Source organism: Saccostrea cucullata, unplaced genomic scaffold (genome assembly GCF_032062105.1).
Source record: "Saccostrea cucullata isolate Sc308-1 unplaced genomic scaffold, CSIRO_AGI_Scuc_v1 ctg3917, whole genome shotgun sequence".
Lineage (NCBI taxonomy): Eukaryota > Metazoa > Mollusca > Bivalvia > Ostreida > Ostreidae > Saccostrea > Saccostrea cuccullata.
The window spans coordinates 172,501-191,598 of record NW_026923874.1 but is presented as its reverse complement, the minus strand read 5'-3'; the positions used below and the strand labels follow the sequence as shown (position 1 = coordinate 191,598).

Below are 19,098 nucleotides of genomic sequence, written 5' to 3'. Positions count from 1 at the left end.
GTCGTAATGTTGGTTAATATGATGAAGAAGAACTGGAAGCCATCTTTAGACGTACAGTAATTTGGCTCATTACTACTATTAGGTATGGGGTATATTTTTTATTAAAAGAAATATAAGTAACATCAGGCGCCTGTGATCCCATCCTGAGAATGTGAATTGTTTCTATCTTAAAAAATTGATGTGCTCAAAAAATTATATCTTCCATTTAATCAAGATTTCTTCAATTAATTTTTAAAAAGTTTGTATATATTAATTTCGTGCTCGGTTGATATCAGTCTTTAAAGTTTAATTATTCCATTTCTTTTTTTTTTCTTGAAATACAAGCAATAGCATTATTTTGGTGTAAAATAAATCATTCAAGTGTGGTTTTTTTTTTTTTCGAAAAGGAAATTCATCGAAGAATGAAAATGCAACGGAAAAAAATTTAGGTCAACCAGAAGCATTTCGTCATTAATTTTCAACACAGGTTAGTCTAACATGAATAAATATAAGAAAAAAATTTCAAAAATTCTATTCCTATGAATCACACTAAATCATATTAATTAAATGCAAAGAAACTCCTGTAATGAAGATATTATACTTTTGCATCATTCATTGCAAAGTTGAAAAAAAATGATCAGATCGCACATCTTATTTTCAGATTAATTCCATGTACCAGTTTAGAATTGGTACTTAAAACAACTTTTTTCTTTCATCATTGTTTACGTTCATTTACAACAACACTTTGTGATAAATTAACCAACAAAGACAAGATTGAAAATAAAAAGTATTTTATTCATAGGCATTTTTTAATTACAAATGTTTAATACAAAATTTGATGTTTTTCTTCAGCAAAGAAAATAAAAAGTGAAAAAATGCACCTGCTTTAAATTCAACATAAAAATTCATAAGAATCACAATACTGAGAGAAAAGGCTATACATGTACTACTTAATATGCATAAACAACAGATCTTAATATGGAAGATTCTTTTGATGAACAAGAAAAAAAATCAATTATTTTTAAAATAAACTAATACTTCTTCTCTATTTATGATCAATATTGAGTTTGTTATGATCAAAATAATTAGAAATTATGACACAAAATTAACAATATCTATAAGTAAATATATATAATTCTGTCCTCAGTAAGCCAAAAGTTCAGCATTCAGATGTAAAAATCTATCATGAACAAATTTATCACAGGTTCATACAAATATTACAGGTATTATATGTAAGAAAAACTTCAGCTTATTTCCACACCAGACAAATTCACACACCTCACATAAATGCTTACATTCAAGACGAAATGATGTGTTGTCACAACTTCAGTCTGTCATTTACAATGACACATATTTTGAAAACACATTGAAAATTTCAATTTACATCAAACATAGTTAAGTAAGATATGTTTTATCTCTTCTAAGGTTCACAAAGAAAACGTTATGTCAAACTGCGTGAAAGTTTAAGATATATTACATGAGTAACAGTTCACTTATTCAAAAATTTCTGAAGTTTTCTTATTCAAAATTTACAGAAATGTATCATCTTCTGGGTTTTGATTTATCTTGAGTGGTTTTTCTTCCTTGGGAATGATGTTTCTTTATAACTGTAAACAAAAAACCACATACCCTGACACATGATGGAGAAATATTTGTTAAATATATGGAAGGAATTTGTGCGAATTTTTGGCAATAAGAGAAATTGAAAATAAGGAAAACAAAAGAGAAAAACTTGATTGACTTTTTAAACATTACCAGGCTATAAACTCTACAAACTTAATATATTCTTAGGTAAAAAACCAATTTTTTAATATTCAAGATTGAATATTAAATACTCACTGTATATATTCTATACAAGGGGATAGCTGGCCTGTGTAGCTATTCCACACTGGTTGTCCTTGTTTCGTGACATTTTGACATAGCCATCCATACCCCACTCGGTACCCCAACTACAAGAAGAGGAATTTAAAAGTAAATAACAACAGAAAATGATACTTAAAAGCTATTGTCTTTTTTTAATCTCTCTGAAATGCATGTGATATAAAAGATGATGAGTCCTTACACACCAGACAATTTTTTTACCTGTTTTTAACAATCCAGAAATCTTTTCCCTCATCATCAGTTCCATATCCTACAGCTAACACTCCATGATCCAACTGTTCTGAGCTACATTCTGGCTCGTCATACACTCCTAGAGCAAACAGAGACAATGCAAAATTAAAAATCTCACAGTCTAATTAGCACAACTCTCAACACATAAACACCACATTAATAATCAACAAATACTTTACCGAAAAAACCTTTGCCAATGAGTATGAAACAGACTTTTAAAAAAGCACTGATATTTTCCGTTTTTCATTAGATCATTAAATTTCTTCACCTCATTGTTCTTACTTTGCTCATTTAAAACCTAAAACTGTATCTTACCTCCTGCATAAGACTGGAATGATGAATGACTGGCATCTATTGCTACTGAGACTGGGCCAACCTCTGCTACAGCTTTCTTCAGGGCAGACTCACTTTCACTCTCGACATCCACACACCCAGTGTCTGTAGCAGCAACCTTTTCTTCATCAAATTTACATTTCTTTTCCTACAAACAAGTCAAGATGATACAAAGAATTAGAAGATGCTATAATAATCAACTGTTAAGAAAAGGTATTTTAGACCCATTTCTGTGTCTTTTCATTGGCTTTTTAATAAAAGATATTAGGAGGTTAATAAGTACCTCTGCTTTGTATGGATAATCCTCTTCACTTTCAAGCCCCCCTACTGACTTGATATACTTGAATGCATTGTCCATCAGTCCTCCATTACACCCTTGATTTCCAAAGGAGCCCGAGCAGTCTACCAGTTGTTGTTCACTGAGGGACACCAGTTTACCAGTTTTACGGAAGTGCTGTCCTTCAAGGGAACCAGTCTACAACAAGAAATGTGTACTGAGTTTATCAACTGAATAGAAAATTATGAAGGAGGTCGGGATATATAATTTAACTTATTTATGATGAGAAATAAATTTTGGGGAAAGAAATGAATAAATAAAGTGATCAAAACACTCTGATGTTATATGTAAGTTTTATTTTTGAAATTCAAATGCTGTTGTAAAATTCTAACTTACTGTGCTAAAAGACCAGCAGGAACCGCACTGACCCTATATAAAGAGAAAGAGATAATGCTTTTATTATCAAAGTATCTTAAACCTTATTAATGAACAAGATTCCTTGTGACAAAACATGCAAAACTAAGTTATATTACTGCATCCATTTTCAAGTAAGCCACTTTATTTCTAAACACTATGTAAGATGTATAAAACCTACCTGATTTTTAACATCTGTAACATAACCCTTAGTTCTCCAGTCGACGGAATCCGGAGCCACGAGATTATTGGCTGAAAGGTACGAGGAGCATCCACCCTCCTTCAATGAAGTTCTATTTAAACCATTGTATTTCACAAACTCTTCATGTTTCTGCAAATCAAAAGTGCACACGAAATTTTTACCTTGTCTTCAAATGACATGTTCAATATGGCAATCGTCCAAATACATACCCGGTAAAATTCTAATGTACAAAATAATGAGACATGGAGGATTTTTCTTTTTCTAATCATATACTTTGAAACACAAAATTTTTGTGACATCTTATTTTAACATCAATGTTTGGTAAATATAAGGGAGGATAAGAATTCAAAACTTTCTATTATTTACTTTTAGGCTGTTGCTTTTTTAAATTAACTAAAATCATGTTTGCTGCTTATAATGTACGATTATAATAGGTCCCCTGAGATAAGTTTTGATTTAGACTTTTAGTAAGTAAACCAAATCATAGCCACTGAAAATTTTGGCTAATGTTTCAAGGTAAAAAGACATGAAGGACTTTTAAGTACCCTTAACATCTACATCTACTTTTATCTACTTCCTGACTTTATACTTATAAATGTACATTTCCTTCTTCCTTTCTTCAAATCAACCAAACAATTTAATCCACCATATTTCATTCGATGAGCATGCACAAGAATGAATTCAGCAGAATGAAATGAAACTATATGGAGGTCGACAGCACATAAGTACTTAATTCTGAGCTATTATACCTTAGTCATGAGGAAACATAAAATAGGAATTCAGGAATCAACACCAGTTGAATATAAATTAAATGCAATTTGGACCCTATTTAAAACGATACTTGTGACAGGAAGAGCACCTGCATTTATTTTTGTTCCAGGCTCACAGCTGCACAGAGTGGCTCGATAACAAATCAAAAACTTATCAAGAGGACTTTAATTTATACAGGAAATTATTTTTATCAGTATATGTATATAAAAACTTGATATGAAAATATAGACATTAAAGTCTGAATCAGGTGAGAGGGCAATAAAACTCCTCCCCCTCTTTGTAACAGCTGGCTACAGTCACCAGATTTCATTAAATATTCCTCAGCCATGACTAATGGCATGTGATTTTGTTTTTACAAATCATGTGATTATTTCTCATCATGATCACATCTAACATTACTTAAGTCTCGTTAATATCCTGTAAATGCGGTCAGTTTTTAAGTAACTACATTAAGATTACTACACATGACAACAGAATCAAACTACCGGTAGTTTTCTGACAAGTATGTGTTGTTTCCACACTGTCGAAACTTGTATACTTAATTGATACGTATGAAATTCTTGTTCTACACTGTAATTGGTGTCCTAAGCCTGTGTAAAAAATTTCTACAAATTTTAAAGTCCAGGATATTCGTAATATACATAATTTATGAGTAGTCTTACTCACATTTTAAAACATACATAAAGATGTTCCAATAACACCAGTGGTCCATTACTTACCAGGTCTGAAAATTGGTTGACCCCCATAAAGTAAGATTTCTTCCCCAGATGGTATAATCGGTTGTGTTCCTCAATTTTCTGGACATTTTCTCTGAAAATCTCAAAGCGATGGATCTCCTCTTCTAGAGCTTTGTAGGTTTTACCTGAAGTAGAATAATTAACATATGATGTGGAAAAAGGCCAGAATCTTTACTGTTTTACGCTTACATTAAATGATGAGGTGGGTTATAAAATTTTGATAAAACATGTAAAAGTCAGATTACAGTTATAAATATCATAAAAGTCAACTTTGTTTGAAATCAAAATAAAATTTGCAGGAACTTTAAGTACTATAGAAAAACTTACTTATCAGGTATAAGGATTAATCCATTGAAAAATTATTATTAAATTCCATAAAGACAGCTTATATTACCTTTTTCACCCTCAAAAATCATGAATACCGGTACATGTAAAAAAGGTTAAATCTGAGTTTATATAACTAAAATGAACCAGTTTACATGGTTTAGTCACAAAGTATTTACTTTATTAAAATTTTTTCAAAGGTTAAATCTGAGTTTATATAACTAAAATGAACCAGTTTAGTCACAAAGTATTTACTTTATTAAAATTTTCTCAATAATTTGTCTTAATTAGAACGTAATATGAAATCCTACAGAGTAATAGGTGATAACAAAATGGAAGAACTTTGTACATCAATCATAGATATAGTTCCTTTTAAGTAAGTGATACTGTGCAAGTAAAAACTTGTCCGTTTCAAAGAAATATCAATAACTCTTCAGCAATGTCTCTTTAACAGAATATCTGAAGCACATTATTCTTTTTTTAATATGGAAAAAAACATCTAATAATTTGTACTGAATTGACAATATGCAATCTATTGGTAAATTTTTTGATAACAAAGTGTGTTTTAAAAATTTAATCATGTTTAACAAAACAAAATCTCTGTAACATTTCCAGAAACTTTTGCAGACACTTCAGCTCTTTACATTGTATTTGTTTTGAAGTGAGAGCATCCTGTTCATAATTCAAACAATCCAAAACTATCCTGATACTCTGTATTCTAATGACCAATTAATTCCAGTCCAGATTTAAATCTACATTTGGCAACACTTGAAATCATCAAAGATAGCACTTATAATTAACAGAAAACAAAAAAGTGCTCAACAACACTTGAAGTCTTCAGTTTTACAATATCACTATGCTTATTTAAACAATGGTACTAAATAAATGATTTTTTCTCACCCCCCCCCCCTCCAAAAAAAAAATTAATTTAATTAGGGAAAGTTCTGTTATGGAGCCATTTTAATTCACTAGATCTATGCACATTAACTCCACTATCAATAAAATAACTGGTGAATCAGTAAAATATTCAAATTGCTGCATCATAAAAATATCAAGCAGATTAATGATGCAAAATTAAACCTGACGGATTTTTTTCTTTGTCCTAAGTAAATACATTTAAGCATCACAACACTTCTAAATGACAGTACTAGAATTACATGAACTTACCATGCAGGATTTTGAATTCCTTCCAGGCCTGTTCGTATGGTTGGTAGTTGATCCCTGCCTTTGTTCGAAGGATGTGTAGCTGTTCCGGGTGTTTCTGAGCCTCCTGGATGTCAAACCATTGGACGTTCCCGTACTGCACAGAGGCCCCTCGCACCACAGCCAGCAAACACACAAACCACAAACTGTTCATCTTCTACGGATTCTTAGAAAACCTGCAAGAAATTTAAACAGAATGTAAACAAATTTATAAACATTTGAACGTCAACATGGTCAAGACTGACAAGATCATATTTTACCTGTGATTTCGTCATGCATATATGCACTTGATATTGTCTTTTTTACAATCAAATGCTATCAAGCTTGTTCAGGCACAACGCTTCCTATGTTTTTCATGTTAAAATGCATGATTACCTTCAGAACTATGTTTAATGTATATGTTCTGAAAAACAGGATGTAAAATGCAACATAAACATCTAGAATTCTCCTCAATTTACTGAAAACACCTTAAGACTGGGTTTTCCATCAAACATCAATGCATGGATTTCATAAACTAAATATGGCGTCGGCATATCCCACTGAAAAAATTTGCACTAGCTAAAGCATATTAATTGATTCTGTTTTCCTTTAAATGGTAATGACTTTTTAACAAGTTTAGAGTGAATAGCCTTAGAAGTTCCTAAATAATGTCAGTAAAATTTTGAACATGATTATTTTCATACCAGATTATACATGTACATGTATATATATGCATATACTATAAAATATGTCTTCTTTTTCATATTAAGTCAATCCTCTCCAAGGGAACAGAATTGTGAAATTTAATATGCATTTGCACACATGCAGACAGACATTCAAGAAGTGTTTATCAGACTCAAATTGTTCGGAGGGCTGGTATAAAATATTGTCATTAAGAAAAATAATGGCATTATACAAAGAAATTTTAACATTTAACTTTTTCACCATTCTTTTAAGTCAAAAAGCCTAACTCTTTCAAATCATCATGAAAAATGTTTAAGATTTTTGTGGTTATATGATACCTTAATCTGTTCAGTTAATTGCTGATCAAACAATGTCAAATGTTTCTACTCTTAGTATAATATTACCTTGTCTGTTCCCTGTCAAATGTGGAAGTGAGTAAATCTCAGTTTAAATGTCTTTTTATAAAGAATTTTTATGAGCCTTGTGATGAACCCATGTGACTACAATTATGAACAGTCATGCTTCACTGATCAGGTGACCTAGCCTTTGGTGATAGGTTCACCCTGTTTTCAAAACTCCCAAGTTACCTTGTTCAAACACTTGAAATTAGGAAGTACTAGCACATGAACATTGATTCACAAAACACTTTACCAACGAGTAAATGTTGGTAATTAAGCTATAGGGCTTACAGTAAGCTTTAATGAAATTACTATATATGTAACAAGGCAATGCAATTCAGAAATTACAGGGTATATTTAACATGTACAAGATATTTTTCTTTTAAAAATCCAAATATGTGTTAATGACCATACATTGTACCCCAAGTTCAATCCATTATTTAATGTAAAATTACTGTACACTTTTATCATGTGTTTATTTAAAATATTTCAGTTTGTAAGTATGATCATGACTGAATGACTTTCAACGTATTAGCTAGCTTAGAAAAATATTTGTAAAAGCTTGTAAAATTACAAAATTCAGGGAAATTAAAATACTTTGCAAAAAGTGAGTGCTAGTTTCACGCAATACCACATTCATTTTTGAATTTCAAGGCTAATTGATTTGTTTTGAAAAATTCAATACTTAAGTTGGGAACACAAGTACACGTTTTGAGAAAAAAAATCATGCCGAGTAAATACTGCTGTATTTGCCTTTCAAGAACATCTCTGGGTAATAATACTCATACTTTTTTTCAAAGGGAAGTTTTCTCATTTCAATTAATTTCTTAAACAAAAGAGTTAATACAGCTTGTTGTCAAATTGACAAATTTCTTGTGGACTGCATGCTTATGGCTATGTTTTAACAGTTTGATAATATTTCTAATGTGACTTCACTAGAAGCAGTTGTACAACTAAGGAAGTAATGAAATTTGAAGTATAGCAGTACATGACATATGTTAACCATCCACTAGATTCATTACCTGCAACGCAGTTCTTCCTGTTTAATATCACTTAAACTTATCTGTTTCATAACTTTCATCATACAATATTTATTCAAGTACATGAACACTTATTCAGACAGTTGTTTTCAACATACAGAAATAAATTCTCATAGGATATAGACAGAAGTTGGTCAAGTTTATTTAAGGAATAACTGTTTGATTTTTTGATTTCATGTCGATGAACAATCGTCATGAAATCAAAAAATCTGGTCATAACGCGTGACATTCACGGCATTCCATATATATACAAAGTATTTGTGTATTGAGAATTCTTTTATTGAAAAAGGTTGAAAAAGGATTTAATTTACTATGACAAAAAAATTCATACATAATTTGATTTAAATTTACATGTTAAAATGAAAATTGAAGGTTTCATATTTCAGTATTGACCTGAAGTAAGTGTGCATTTTTTTAAAAGCCTTTTCAGTTTCTGCTGAATTTGAAAGTTTACCAATTTCAGTTTTGAAGTTATTTTTCCTCTCTCTTAATTAACTACTGCAATGTGTTTTAAATGTGACATTAGGCCTACACTGTCTTTGATCACTTTATTTTATCTAGAATTAAAGTTTTTTTTCTTTCCAAGATTCCTTGATATGTACAATGTACTAAATATCGTTCCTCTTTCTTGGTTCAATCAGAGACATGTGTTTGGTTCAGTTTGTTCCTGTTGGGCCTGATAACGATCTAGTTCTATCGGAAGCCATTTTAATTGACTTCAAACATTGATTTGTCAAAACAACACCCAGTTAATTGTTTACACCTGCACTGATAATTAATCCATCGGCATTGTTTACGTAGATCTAAGCTTGGGTTGTAACTGGAAGTTAAAAGTGCAACCTAATTTACGAACCAAATCCGGAAAATCGGGAGATTTTCGGGTTGTTCTGCAAAAATCGGGTGATAAGCATGACCCGCCGGGTCATAAAAAATAATCGGGTTACGGGTTGAAAAATCGGGTGTGACCCGACGAAATCGGGTGAGTTGGCAACTATGCATGTCGATGAACAATCGTCATGAAATCAAAAAATCTGACAGTAATTCCTTATAATCTATAGCTTACGACCATTTTTAGCCGGGCTTATTGCTCAAAGAGCAATTGCCGGCTTATGTCATCCTGTTCAAGTCAGGATGTCAACCCCATAGTCGTCATTTTAAAGTTACGTGTAAAAATATAGTTCTTACTCTCAACCGCTTCTGAGAAAATACAAACGCTAAATAAAGCAACATGAATAAAACGAAGTTTTATCTAAATAAATAAACATTAGTAGTAATGACTTTGAAAACTTCAGTCTTAAGTCAAAGAACATAGTTTATTAGCGTAAGGATTTTTGATAATCAGTGTTATCGTAGTTCTCTACACTAACGAGGAAAAACAGGAGAGGGAACCAGACTGGCCTGTTCGTTTACATTCAGCCGTAGTACCAGATTAATTTTGATTCTGACAAAATCGGACCGTAGTATTTGGATTGCAAACTCACTGTCAGTGTCTTATAATTTATATTGCTAGTTTAATATAATTTTTTATTCAGAATTTTTAATCTTATATTATTGTTATTTATCTGTTAATACAGTATAAACGTATGATTCATGTAAGAAATTCATTTTACTCTGTAAATGAGCCCGGCTCTCTGTACTTCTGAGTACTTTGATTTTTTTTTTTAACTGACTGGCCTGAGTCCATACTCTATAAAAAAAAAATGATTATTGAATAAAAAAATAGAACTCTGCATTACATTTTCCTTTTCACCCAACAATTTGATTACTAATTCAAAAAAATTACTTTTAAAAAAATAAATCAAATGCAAATCTACGCGATGTTTTTGTACCAAAAGACTAAAGTCATATGACTTCAAATACGTCATACAAAGGAATTTTCGTTACAAAACCTAAGATCACTAACGACGACTTTTATGAAAGACAACAGTTACTGTTTGTGTAACAATAAAAATAAATTTGTTTATGATATCTCCGTCTTTACTGCTGATAAATGTGTTTGAAGAAGCTGATTATATTTACCTGAACTTTTCTCACCTGTTATCTGTAGCACACTGTTTCACACTGAACTTTCTTCTTTTGTTTTTCTTTTGTCATGTGAGAATTAATCACATGACCCAGACTAAAATTAAAACCTTGTCACGACGGAATTCCGGTTTTCGTCCGACAGTGGTGGCGGATCCAGAATTTAAGACGGTATAACGATATATTAAAGATTCGTTATCCTGTGCAGGAACGGCATGCAACACACGCACACTAGCATTCAATGTTTTCATACCAACACTTTCTAAATAAAGTATATTATCTACTTAGATTTCAATTACCATACATGCATGTCTCATACAAATCTAAGATGGATTATTACATAAAAACATAAAAATTCTTCCAAAAAGAGATACACATCAGGTTCCAGTTTAAATTCTCTCTCTCTCTCTCTCTCTCTCTCTCTCTCTCTCTCTCTCTCTCTCTCTTTCTCTCTCTCTCTCTCTGAAAGGTCTTTCCTCGATGAATACTCATGTGAAGTATGAAATTAAGGTGGAAAATGTTTGGAAAAAGTTGTCAAAACTCCAGGGTCAAGATCAGGTGGTACCCTAAGAAAAATTGTGTCACAAGTTGTATAACTGTAAAATATGAAGGTTGTAGGCCAACCCATGCACTCAAAAGTTATGGGCGCAAATTTAAAGATTTCATTTATTTTTTTTGGGGGGGGGGGGTGGGGGTAGTCGTTGCCTTTTTTATAAAAAGCTTTGATCTATGACTTTTTTTTCCAATTTCACATAGATCCGCGTTTTCAAGAATGGATCCGCATTTTTGAAGGGGGAGGTAGTATACAGGAATACCTTTACTTGATCAGTACATTAATTTTACATGTATAATACATTTTTTTTTAACTTTGCAAATTCCAATCCCCTCCCCCCTCTCGATCGGCTCCGGGCATGAGAATAACAACAATTCAGATTATTACATGATTGAATAATTTCCATCTCTCTGATAGGCTGAGATCCAACTATGTTAGAAAAATACTACGTTGTATTGACCTGCACGTGACGTTCCAGGGGAATACAAGGATTTATTTCCTCTACATTGATCTAAAAATAGATCGTGAAATTCCAAATTGATACAAATTATTTTGGAAAGCTATTTTAGCGACTATGAATTTTTTTCATGTGAAGAAAACATAAGCGAATATATATTTTCGGGTAAGGGCATTAAGAGGGGATTCAGGGACCCCCCCCCCCTCCAACACTTTTACTGAACAACATTTTTTTTTACTTTTTGGCTGTCAGTTTTCCCCTGCTCCTTTCAAAATCTATCCTATAAAAAGACTGACATTATTTTTTTTTCATGGCAACTAAAATTGATAAAATAAAAATTTCAAATTGATACGACTGGTAAGGCTTATTTACAATTTAATTCTGCTTCTCTCTTGTATTTGGCTAGGACTTAACTAAATGCAAACAAGACTAGTATTGAGCTCTATCATTTTATCAGTGAATATAATAAAACGATTATTGCTGCTTTTTTCGGTCAATACAATGATTTAGCCATCTTCGAAGTACAATATTCACCTCGCCCTTCGGGCTCGAAGCATGTCAGAAATGGATCTATTTTTAAATATTCTGTATTTAAGTTGCCATTTCCGGGTTTTTTTTTTATTTGTGGTCGTTCAATGTTGATGTTAAAATCTGCTTCTGGATCACCCATATCAGTTTAATTCGTGAGCTGGAAATCATTATGGTCTGTTTAAGATTTCCCTAAAAAGTTCTGCCCATCGTTCCACTAGGTATTTCGATTCTCTGATATGACGGCAAATTTCCTCTTTAGTGTTTTACAGGTTCGATTTACGGATAGTCCATTCTTGCAACTCGCTGCGTTTGTTATTGTGTTACGGTTTTTTGCTCTTTGTCTCTTGTTGCTAGGGCATCTACATATAATATTCTGTCCGCAGAGCCTTTTCTCGCGTCCTTCTGGCCTCAATAACAAAAAACCGAGGACTTTTTTTTTTAATTTTAATAGCTTCTTTGTAATATATGTGCATAAAGAATTACAGATTTGTGTAACATTGAAAATATTCAAACAAATGTGGAAAACTTTGTTTCATTATCAAAATTACGTATTTTACAGGCACGTAGCAACGGGGGGGGGGGGGGGGGGGGGGGGGGGGGGGGGGGCCTGGTCCCCCCACTTTTTTTTCCCAACAATACTTTTACTATTGGAAATGTTTAGTGAAAGGCTGGTTGCCCCCCCCCCTCCCCACTTTATACTACAGGGAACTGATATAAAGGAAATGTAGTGTTAAACACAAAAAATTGGTACCCCCCCCCCCCCCCGAATTGGGATTTCCGAGTTTGGACAATTTTTCCCTTTTTTTTTTTTTTTTTTTTTTGCTTGTCAACTTTTTCAAGTAAGTAAAAAAAAATTCTCCGGCTGACCCCCCCCCCCAACTCTTAAAAACGATGCTACGTGGCTGTTTTAACAAATATATATAAAGACTTAAGTCTGTTCTCGTTCTCAGTTTATAATAGTTCTGTATACGTATACGTAACGCAGTCGCTAGAGCATCAATAGAAAAAAATAATAATTATGTTTTTTTTTAAATTAGGAATTAGGCCATTCTCCCAATATAACGTGCCTGACATAGTAATTTGATTAATCACTGCTGATTCGATCCCACCCTGAGACAATTTTAGGGTGGGCGACAAACTTTACATAGTTTTTTTTTTTTCGGATCCAGCAATCGGGAGGTCAACATTATAGACATTTGTTGACAGGGTTCGAGGGAAACATGCGTTTTGTTGGACCCAAGAACCAATTTGAACCGTTTGCACTATTTGCATATTGCTACGGAGGGGAGAAAAAGAATAACAGACAAAAGGTTTAGGAAAGAAGTGTATGTTCCTTTATCGTCGAACTTTAAAAACATTGCCGTGATACACTATCTTGGAGATGCATCTTTCTCAAAACCAAAGGCGCACGGAAATAGTACAAAACAAACAAAAATTTCCGTGAGAATTAAACCCTCCGTGATCAAAAAAATTCAAGAAAATGTAAAGACCAGTGACAAAAGCGCTCACAAAATTTATAAAGAATCAGTTGTCACGGATGAGAAAGCGGAAATCATGCCAAGAAATGTTCGGCAAATTCACTACATAAAAGAAAAAGTCAAATCGGATGAAAGGCCAACAAAAGATGCCTTAAAGATAAGGGGTTTGTTCATTTCATTGCTACATTTCCAGATTTAATTGCTATTATTGGAATGGAGGAAATGCTAAAAGAACTGAATGACAGTCTCCAAATGAACAGTAAAAATGAACAACTCCTGAGCTATGAAACTACCTTCTCTATGGGTGATTTTTATGTTTCAGCTGTTTTGTTTAAACACCAAGCTTTTGAAGAAAAACCCGTTTTGCCTGCCCTCTTCATGGTTCATGAACGTAAATTTCAGTCTCACCATGAGCTTGTCTTCGACATCCTAAGAAAATATTGCAAGACTAAACAGACTTAACAGTTTTACGGAAAAATGCCCGTGGTAAAAAGAAGCCAGGTAGGAAGCAGCCAAGGCCTGGGGATGTTGAATATGAATATCCTGAAGATAGTGCTGGCAAAAAAGCAAAATTTGAAGCAGACGACCATTCCGTGACAGAGGAAACAGCTGATGTCCGTGATGTCCGTGCAAGTGTTGAATCCGTGGGTGTAACAATCACGGATTCACTTGGTTGATGGTAAGATAACGGATGGCTCGACGATACCGTGATCGATGCTGCTCAAACTATTCTATAAAAACAATTCCCCTTCATAATGCTTTTGCTTTCGTCCAGTTGTTGACAATTTTATTCAAATTGTAATACACACCCTAAAACTGGTGGTCAACATTGGATAATGTTTACAACTATGAATGTAAAATTTGCATCTTCGTGCGTTAAACTTTATGATAGCGCAATGTCAAACTCAATTTCATCAGCCATTCAAATGAGCATTGCTAATATAATGCATTCTCCAGAGGAAAACATTACAGTTCACTTTATGAATTCTGATGTCCAGAAAAATGGCAACGACTGTGGACTGTATGCCATTGCAAATGCAGCAGAGATATGTTTCGGTGGACTTCCAGAGAATACTCATTTCCACACTGAAGCAATGACCCCATTTAAAAATGTATCATGACGGAATTTTCCGTAATCTCCGTGTAAACGGCAAGAAATAGAGTTTACATTTGATATGAAGTTGTTAGAAAATTCATTTTAATTGCAATTTTCGCCAGTGGTTTCATCCACGATGTCAAAATACAACACTTAGTGAAAAACAAATTAGAAAGTCTAAAACCATCAAATGTATGGATTGTAAGAGTTCATAAGTTTATCATATAAATCTTTCTTATTAAATATTGTAACATTTTCTCCCGATAAATAAATTCCGTGAATATTAATTCACTTGTTTTATTTTTATTTATAGATCTCACGGATTTTTTTAATGTACGGAGATGCACGGACAGATTTATCATCCGTGCAAAAAACAATCCGTGATTTGTACTATTTTCTATATTTCCGTGCATCCGTGATTCCGTGACCTGTCCGTGTTTTGTAAACGGCGAAAATTGTCATCATATGTTTAAATTGAAGTGTTTTTCACAATTACAAAATTTTAAGCTAATAAATTGAATGAAACTGAAGATATTAAAAAATTAAAATTTTGACTTAAGTCTGTTCTCAGTTTATGGTCTTAGGGCCAGGTTCGTCACTGTTAAACACAGAGATTAAGCTCCACCCATTGTGCGACGTAAGCGGTCCAACATGTCATCGACAGGTCCAACATCCAGCTCAGCGGTCAAACATCGATTTTTACGCCCGCTCAGTAAAACATCAGAAATATTAGACTTTTTCTTGTAGATTTGTAAAGGAACACATTTTTAAAAGGTACAACAATCTGTTTTAGTCACTGCAATATCTTATTGCACATCTATGTAGTTCTATATATTCAATAGTGCAGTGTTACGGTAGGTTTTGGATTACAAGTATATATTGTTTGTCTTAGCTTTTAAATTACATGTACAATTGTAAGTACCAATAAGTCTAGTAAGGAAACGTTAATTAATTTTACAGATCTGATTTTTTTTTTGTTTGTTTTGGGGGGGGGGGGGGGGGGGGGGGGTGGGGGTTGCTTCTGAAAAATTTTCTTCTCCATTTTTTTGAAACACAAACTCCGAGTTAAAATCTATTTTATGAAATTCTAGTGTAAACAATAATTATATATACAATCTCTTGTTTGTTGCACATGATGCCCCTAAGTGTCAGTTGTCTTGACTTGCCCTGTTGGTATCCCATCTAAAAGTCTTTTTTTTTTAGGGGGGGGGGGCATTAAATGCTTTTTCTGCATTTATTTTTCAGGAAAATTAAGTCCGTTGATGAATAAATAGATTTATTGATGCATTATCACAATATTGGTAAGTATATACAGAATTTATACTGTGGACACATTCAAGTTAAAAAATGAAATCTGAGAATATCCCTTGTATGAATGATGAGAATTATAAAACCAGTCTCACTGAGTGAATTTAAACAAATGTTCTGGATTTATCACAGTTTTGTGTTCATCTTCACATATCTGATTCTCAGACAGACAAATGACAAACTATTTACAAAAAAAAAAAAAAAAAACATTTGTGGGAAAATCTATTTAAATCCCAGTCTCTTTGCACTGACTACAGTTGATATTAAAATTTATGACAATAAATACCTTGGCATACATTTGGCTTAAAATGTATGATAAAAATTTCATAGTTAACAAAAATTAGAGATCTTTTGCATTTTTTTTTTATCAAACATACTTTACACAGGTGGTCATGAATTCAAACCCGAAATCAATTCTGTGCCATAATGTGATGACAAGTATAAGCATTTCAGTTCATAAAAAATAGTGGAGAGAAAATAGTTCCATAATTGTTCTTTCATTGCCTTATTGGTTGACTGCTGCTCAGGGCAATTAAAAGTTCCTTTTCCCCTACCCTCCCCAACTTTTATCCTCCAAGAATTTTTACTCCAGTTCTATTAATTTTATCCTGATAAAGTCATGATTCACATTCACAAAATAGTTTACAATAACAAGTTAATTTAGCATACATGACTCATAGGTTGGAATCATGTATTTGATGTTAATAAATGCATCCTCTCCCCCATGGCGTTCGAATGCTTCTAATGTTTCCTGTATAAGATCTCCAATGTTCTCCCTTTTCTGTTGGCTGTAGTCGATTCCATCTCCTGAATTCACTAGAAACACAAAAAAGTACCACAGTTAATGCTGTTCATTTCATTTTAATTAACATGATTAAATGTATTTGAATTTCAGGAATTGTATCCCTTCTCATTCATAAATATTTTGAATAACATTAAAGAAATTGTATCCCTTTTCATTAATCAATATTTTGAATGATTATCAATAGATACTTACAATTTCTATTCTTGAATATGTTAAGGATTGGCAGGATTTGTCTGTAGTAAGGCACAAGGGCTTCCCCTACCATGTCCGCTGACACAACCAGATGTTGTAAAACTTTAAGAGTCGTGCACATAACCTGTGGGTGCCTCATGTTTAATGCATCTGTAAAAGAAAATGAAAATAATTAAAGAAAATACCTCATGAGTCATGACTTTGAATGATAACTCTCATAGAGAAGAAAACATGCTGGGGTAATTAAACATGTTTAACAACTTTTCAATTAAAAAGGGCATTACTTACTTTTAATTGGAATGATTAACTGAGGTATAACAGGTAAGATTTTGGAACCACCATGCTCAAGCATGTCATGAACACCCTGCCTGGCAAAGAACTCATAGGGGTGCTCTGTTTCACACAGACCATCAAAAAACAAAGGAAGATAGTGATGGTAATCTAGTTTCTCAATTTCAACCTGAAATCAAAAGAAAAAATGAAATATTAAATACATGCCCTGAATAAAAGATCATAAATTGCTTTTGACTTTCAAATCAGTAGTAAATCCATAAAAATATGAATTTATTTCCCAATTATGGTCTTAATGGTGGCCATATGACAAACCAACATTTTTTAAAGATACATGATGAAAAAATGTCAAAGTGAACATATTATTAAGTATTAATTAAGAAATACAAAATAGCTAGTTTGCACTTGAAACTCAGGTGATAATCTTGATCTCACTGAGAAAGCTATTGAATACTGAATTTTGGACATTATTGGATATTTTAGAGTAAACTGATATTTTCCTAAACTGCAAAATGATATCAGTTTATTGAGTTAGAAAATCTTATCGTTTCTAGTGTCATAAGTCTACACCACAATGACCAATAAGACATTTTACATTTTAGCAACAAAATATGTTTCTCTCGTGAGTACTTGTCTACCAATAATCGATACAGACCTTCCAAGCAATTTTATTTCCTTTTGTGTCATGTTCCAGTGCAATTGGAAAATCACCACGTTCGTAGAATTTTCTGAATGCTGTGGGTTGGGCATCTTTCTTTACAAATGCTCCAGCTGCTGGAGGTGCACCTATTTTCTATAATAGACAAACACATTTTTGGTTGTTATTGATGAGAGAAAATTTGAATCATTAGGGTACCATAATAAATATTTAAAAATTTGTTTAATATAAAGTTTTAGATTACTTTTGCCCATAAATATCTTAGGAAATTATGCACAAAAATAAATGTTGTATCTTATGTCAATTAACAATCTTTAAATTCAATATTTCAGAATGTCAACAGCATGTAACACAAACTTCATATCATAAAAAAAGTTTAAACTTACATCAACTTTGTTTTTCATATAGGATTTTGTTGTGAATGCATCATCTGTCTTCTTTTTGGCTCCAAAGATCTTTTTCTCGTTCACTCGAGTCTCAAATAGTGTCTTCGACATCTTGTTATCAATGTGTGAATAGGAAATCTGTGAATCACGTACTATCTCAAACAGAAAATAATCATGGAGGCTACAACAACGCTGGTAGTCAGGCAACAAGACAATGAATGTCCCGGATCAGACGGTTTACTTGGTCGTAGTCATGGATGCAAAGTTCAACTTCCGTTTCCGATCCAAATGCACAAGCGCAGAAAGGAATATAAATGTTGTGTTTTTCAATGATTATCACCGATTGTCCTTTTCCAAGTGACTAAAATGGGTAGCGAAAAAACTTCCGGTCATGTTGTGATCTTGAAAAGTTGCCACAAAATGTATGCTTTTTCAAAGGCCTAATAATAGACATTTATTTTCATAATGATTGAACAATTTAACTATTTGAAGTTAATAAACAACCACTTGACTGCAGCACAATTCTCAGCGAAGGCAAAACATATAGTTATAAAATATGTCTTTAAATTTCGTGAAGAAAGAATGAGTATTTATCTCGTAATTATCAAAAACCCGGCTCTCAGTTTTGAAATTCCCGGCCCGGCCCGGGTTTCGCTACCCATTTTAGTCACACTCTCCGTTTCCGATCCAAATGCGCAAGCGCAGAAAGGAATATAAAAAAACTTCCGGTCATGTTGTGATCTTGAAAAATTTGGAACAGTGTATTTATGGAAGAATTCTGCTATTTTCATCTAGGAAATTTACATCAACTAATCCAAACTGTCTATGCGTCGCTAATAAAGCGTATATCAACCACAACACATGTCGA

At 32.8% G+C, this 19,098-nt stretch overlaps 3 protein-coding genes across 5 annotated transcripts in view; 1 reads left to right on the top strand and 2 right to left on the bottom strand.

Annotated features, from left to right (window-relative positions):
• Positions 1-495: 495 nt before the first annotated feature.
• LOC134265161 (procathepsin L-like) lies at positions 496-10,630 on the bottom strand. Of its 3 annotated transcripts, none has more exons than XM_062747410.1 (10): positions 10,488-10,630; positions 6,317-6,528; positions 4,808-4,950; positions 3,297-3,446; positions 3,098-3,130; positions 2,708-2,899; positions 2,407-2,572; positions 2,062-2,170; positions 1,819-1,928; positions 496-1,586 (listed from the first exon to the last, which is right to left on the bottom strand). In XM_062747410.1, the coding sequence occupies exons 2-9, from the start codon at positions 6,504-6,506 to the stop codon at positions 1,829-1,831; spliced, it is 1,083 nt and encodes a 360-aa protein (XP_062603394.1). In that variant the 5' UTR covers positions 6,507-6,528; positions 10,488-10,630; the 3' UTR covers positions 496-1,586; positions 1,819-1,828. The 3 variants fall into 3 exon arrangements, with proteins under 3 accessions (XP_062603394.1, XP_062603395.1, XP_062603396.1); XM_062747411.1 differs by having other exon boundaries at positions 10,473-10,621; XM_062747412.1 differs by lacking the exon at positions 10,488-10,630 and adding an exon at positions 6,613-6,637.
• A 5,219-nt stretch (positions 10,631-15,849) lies between these two features.
• On the bottom strand, positions 15,850-18,471 carry LOC134265160 (parkin coregulated gene protein-like). Its single transcript, XM_062747409.1, has 5 exons — positions 18,231-18,471; positions 17,842-17,979; positions 17,184-17,355; positions 16,896-17,045; positions 15,850-16,714 (listed from the first exon to the last, which is right to left on the bottom strand). The coding sequence occupies exons 1-5, from the start codon at positions 18,339-18,341 to the stop codon at positions 16,554-16,556; spliced, it is 732 nt and encodes a 243-aa protein (XP_062603393.1). The 5' UTR covers positions 18,342-18,471; the 3' UTR covers positions 15,850-16,553.
• Positions 18,472-18,921: 450 nt separating this feature from the next.
• The window catches only part of LOC134265150 (small ribosomal subunit protein uS15m-like), a 6,740-nt gene continuing 6,563 nt past the window's right edge, over positions 18,922-19,098 (top strand). The window contains exon 1 of the mRNA XM_062747397.1: positions 18,922-19,098. This exon is cut by the window's right edge and continues 22 nt beyond it. Coding sequence (XP_062603381.1) covers positions 18,922-19,098 — 177 coding nt within the window.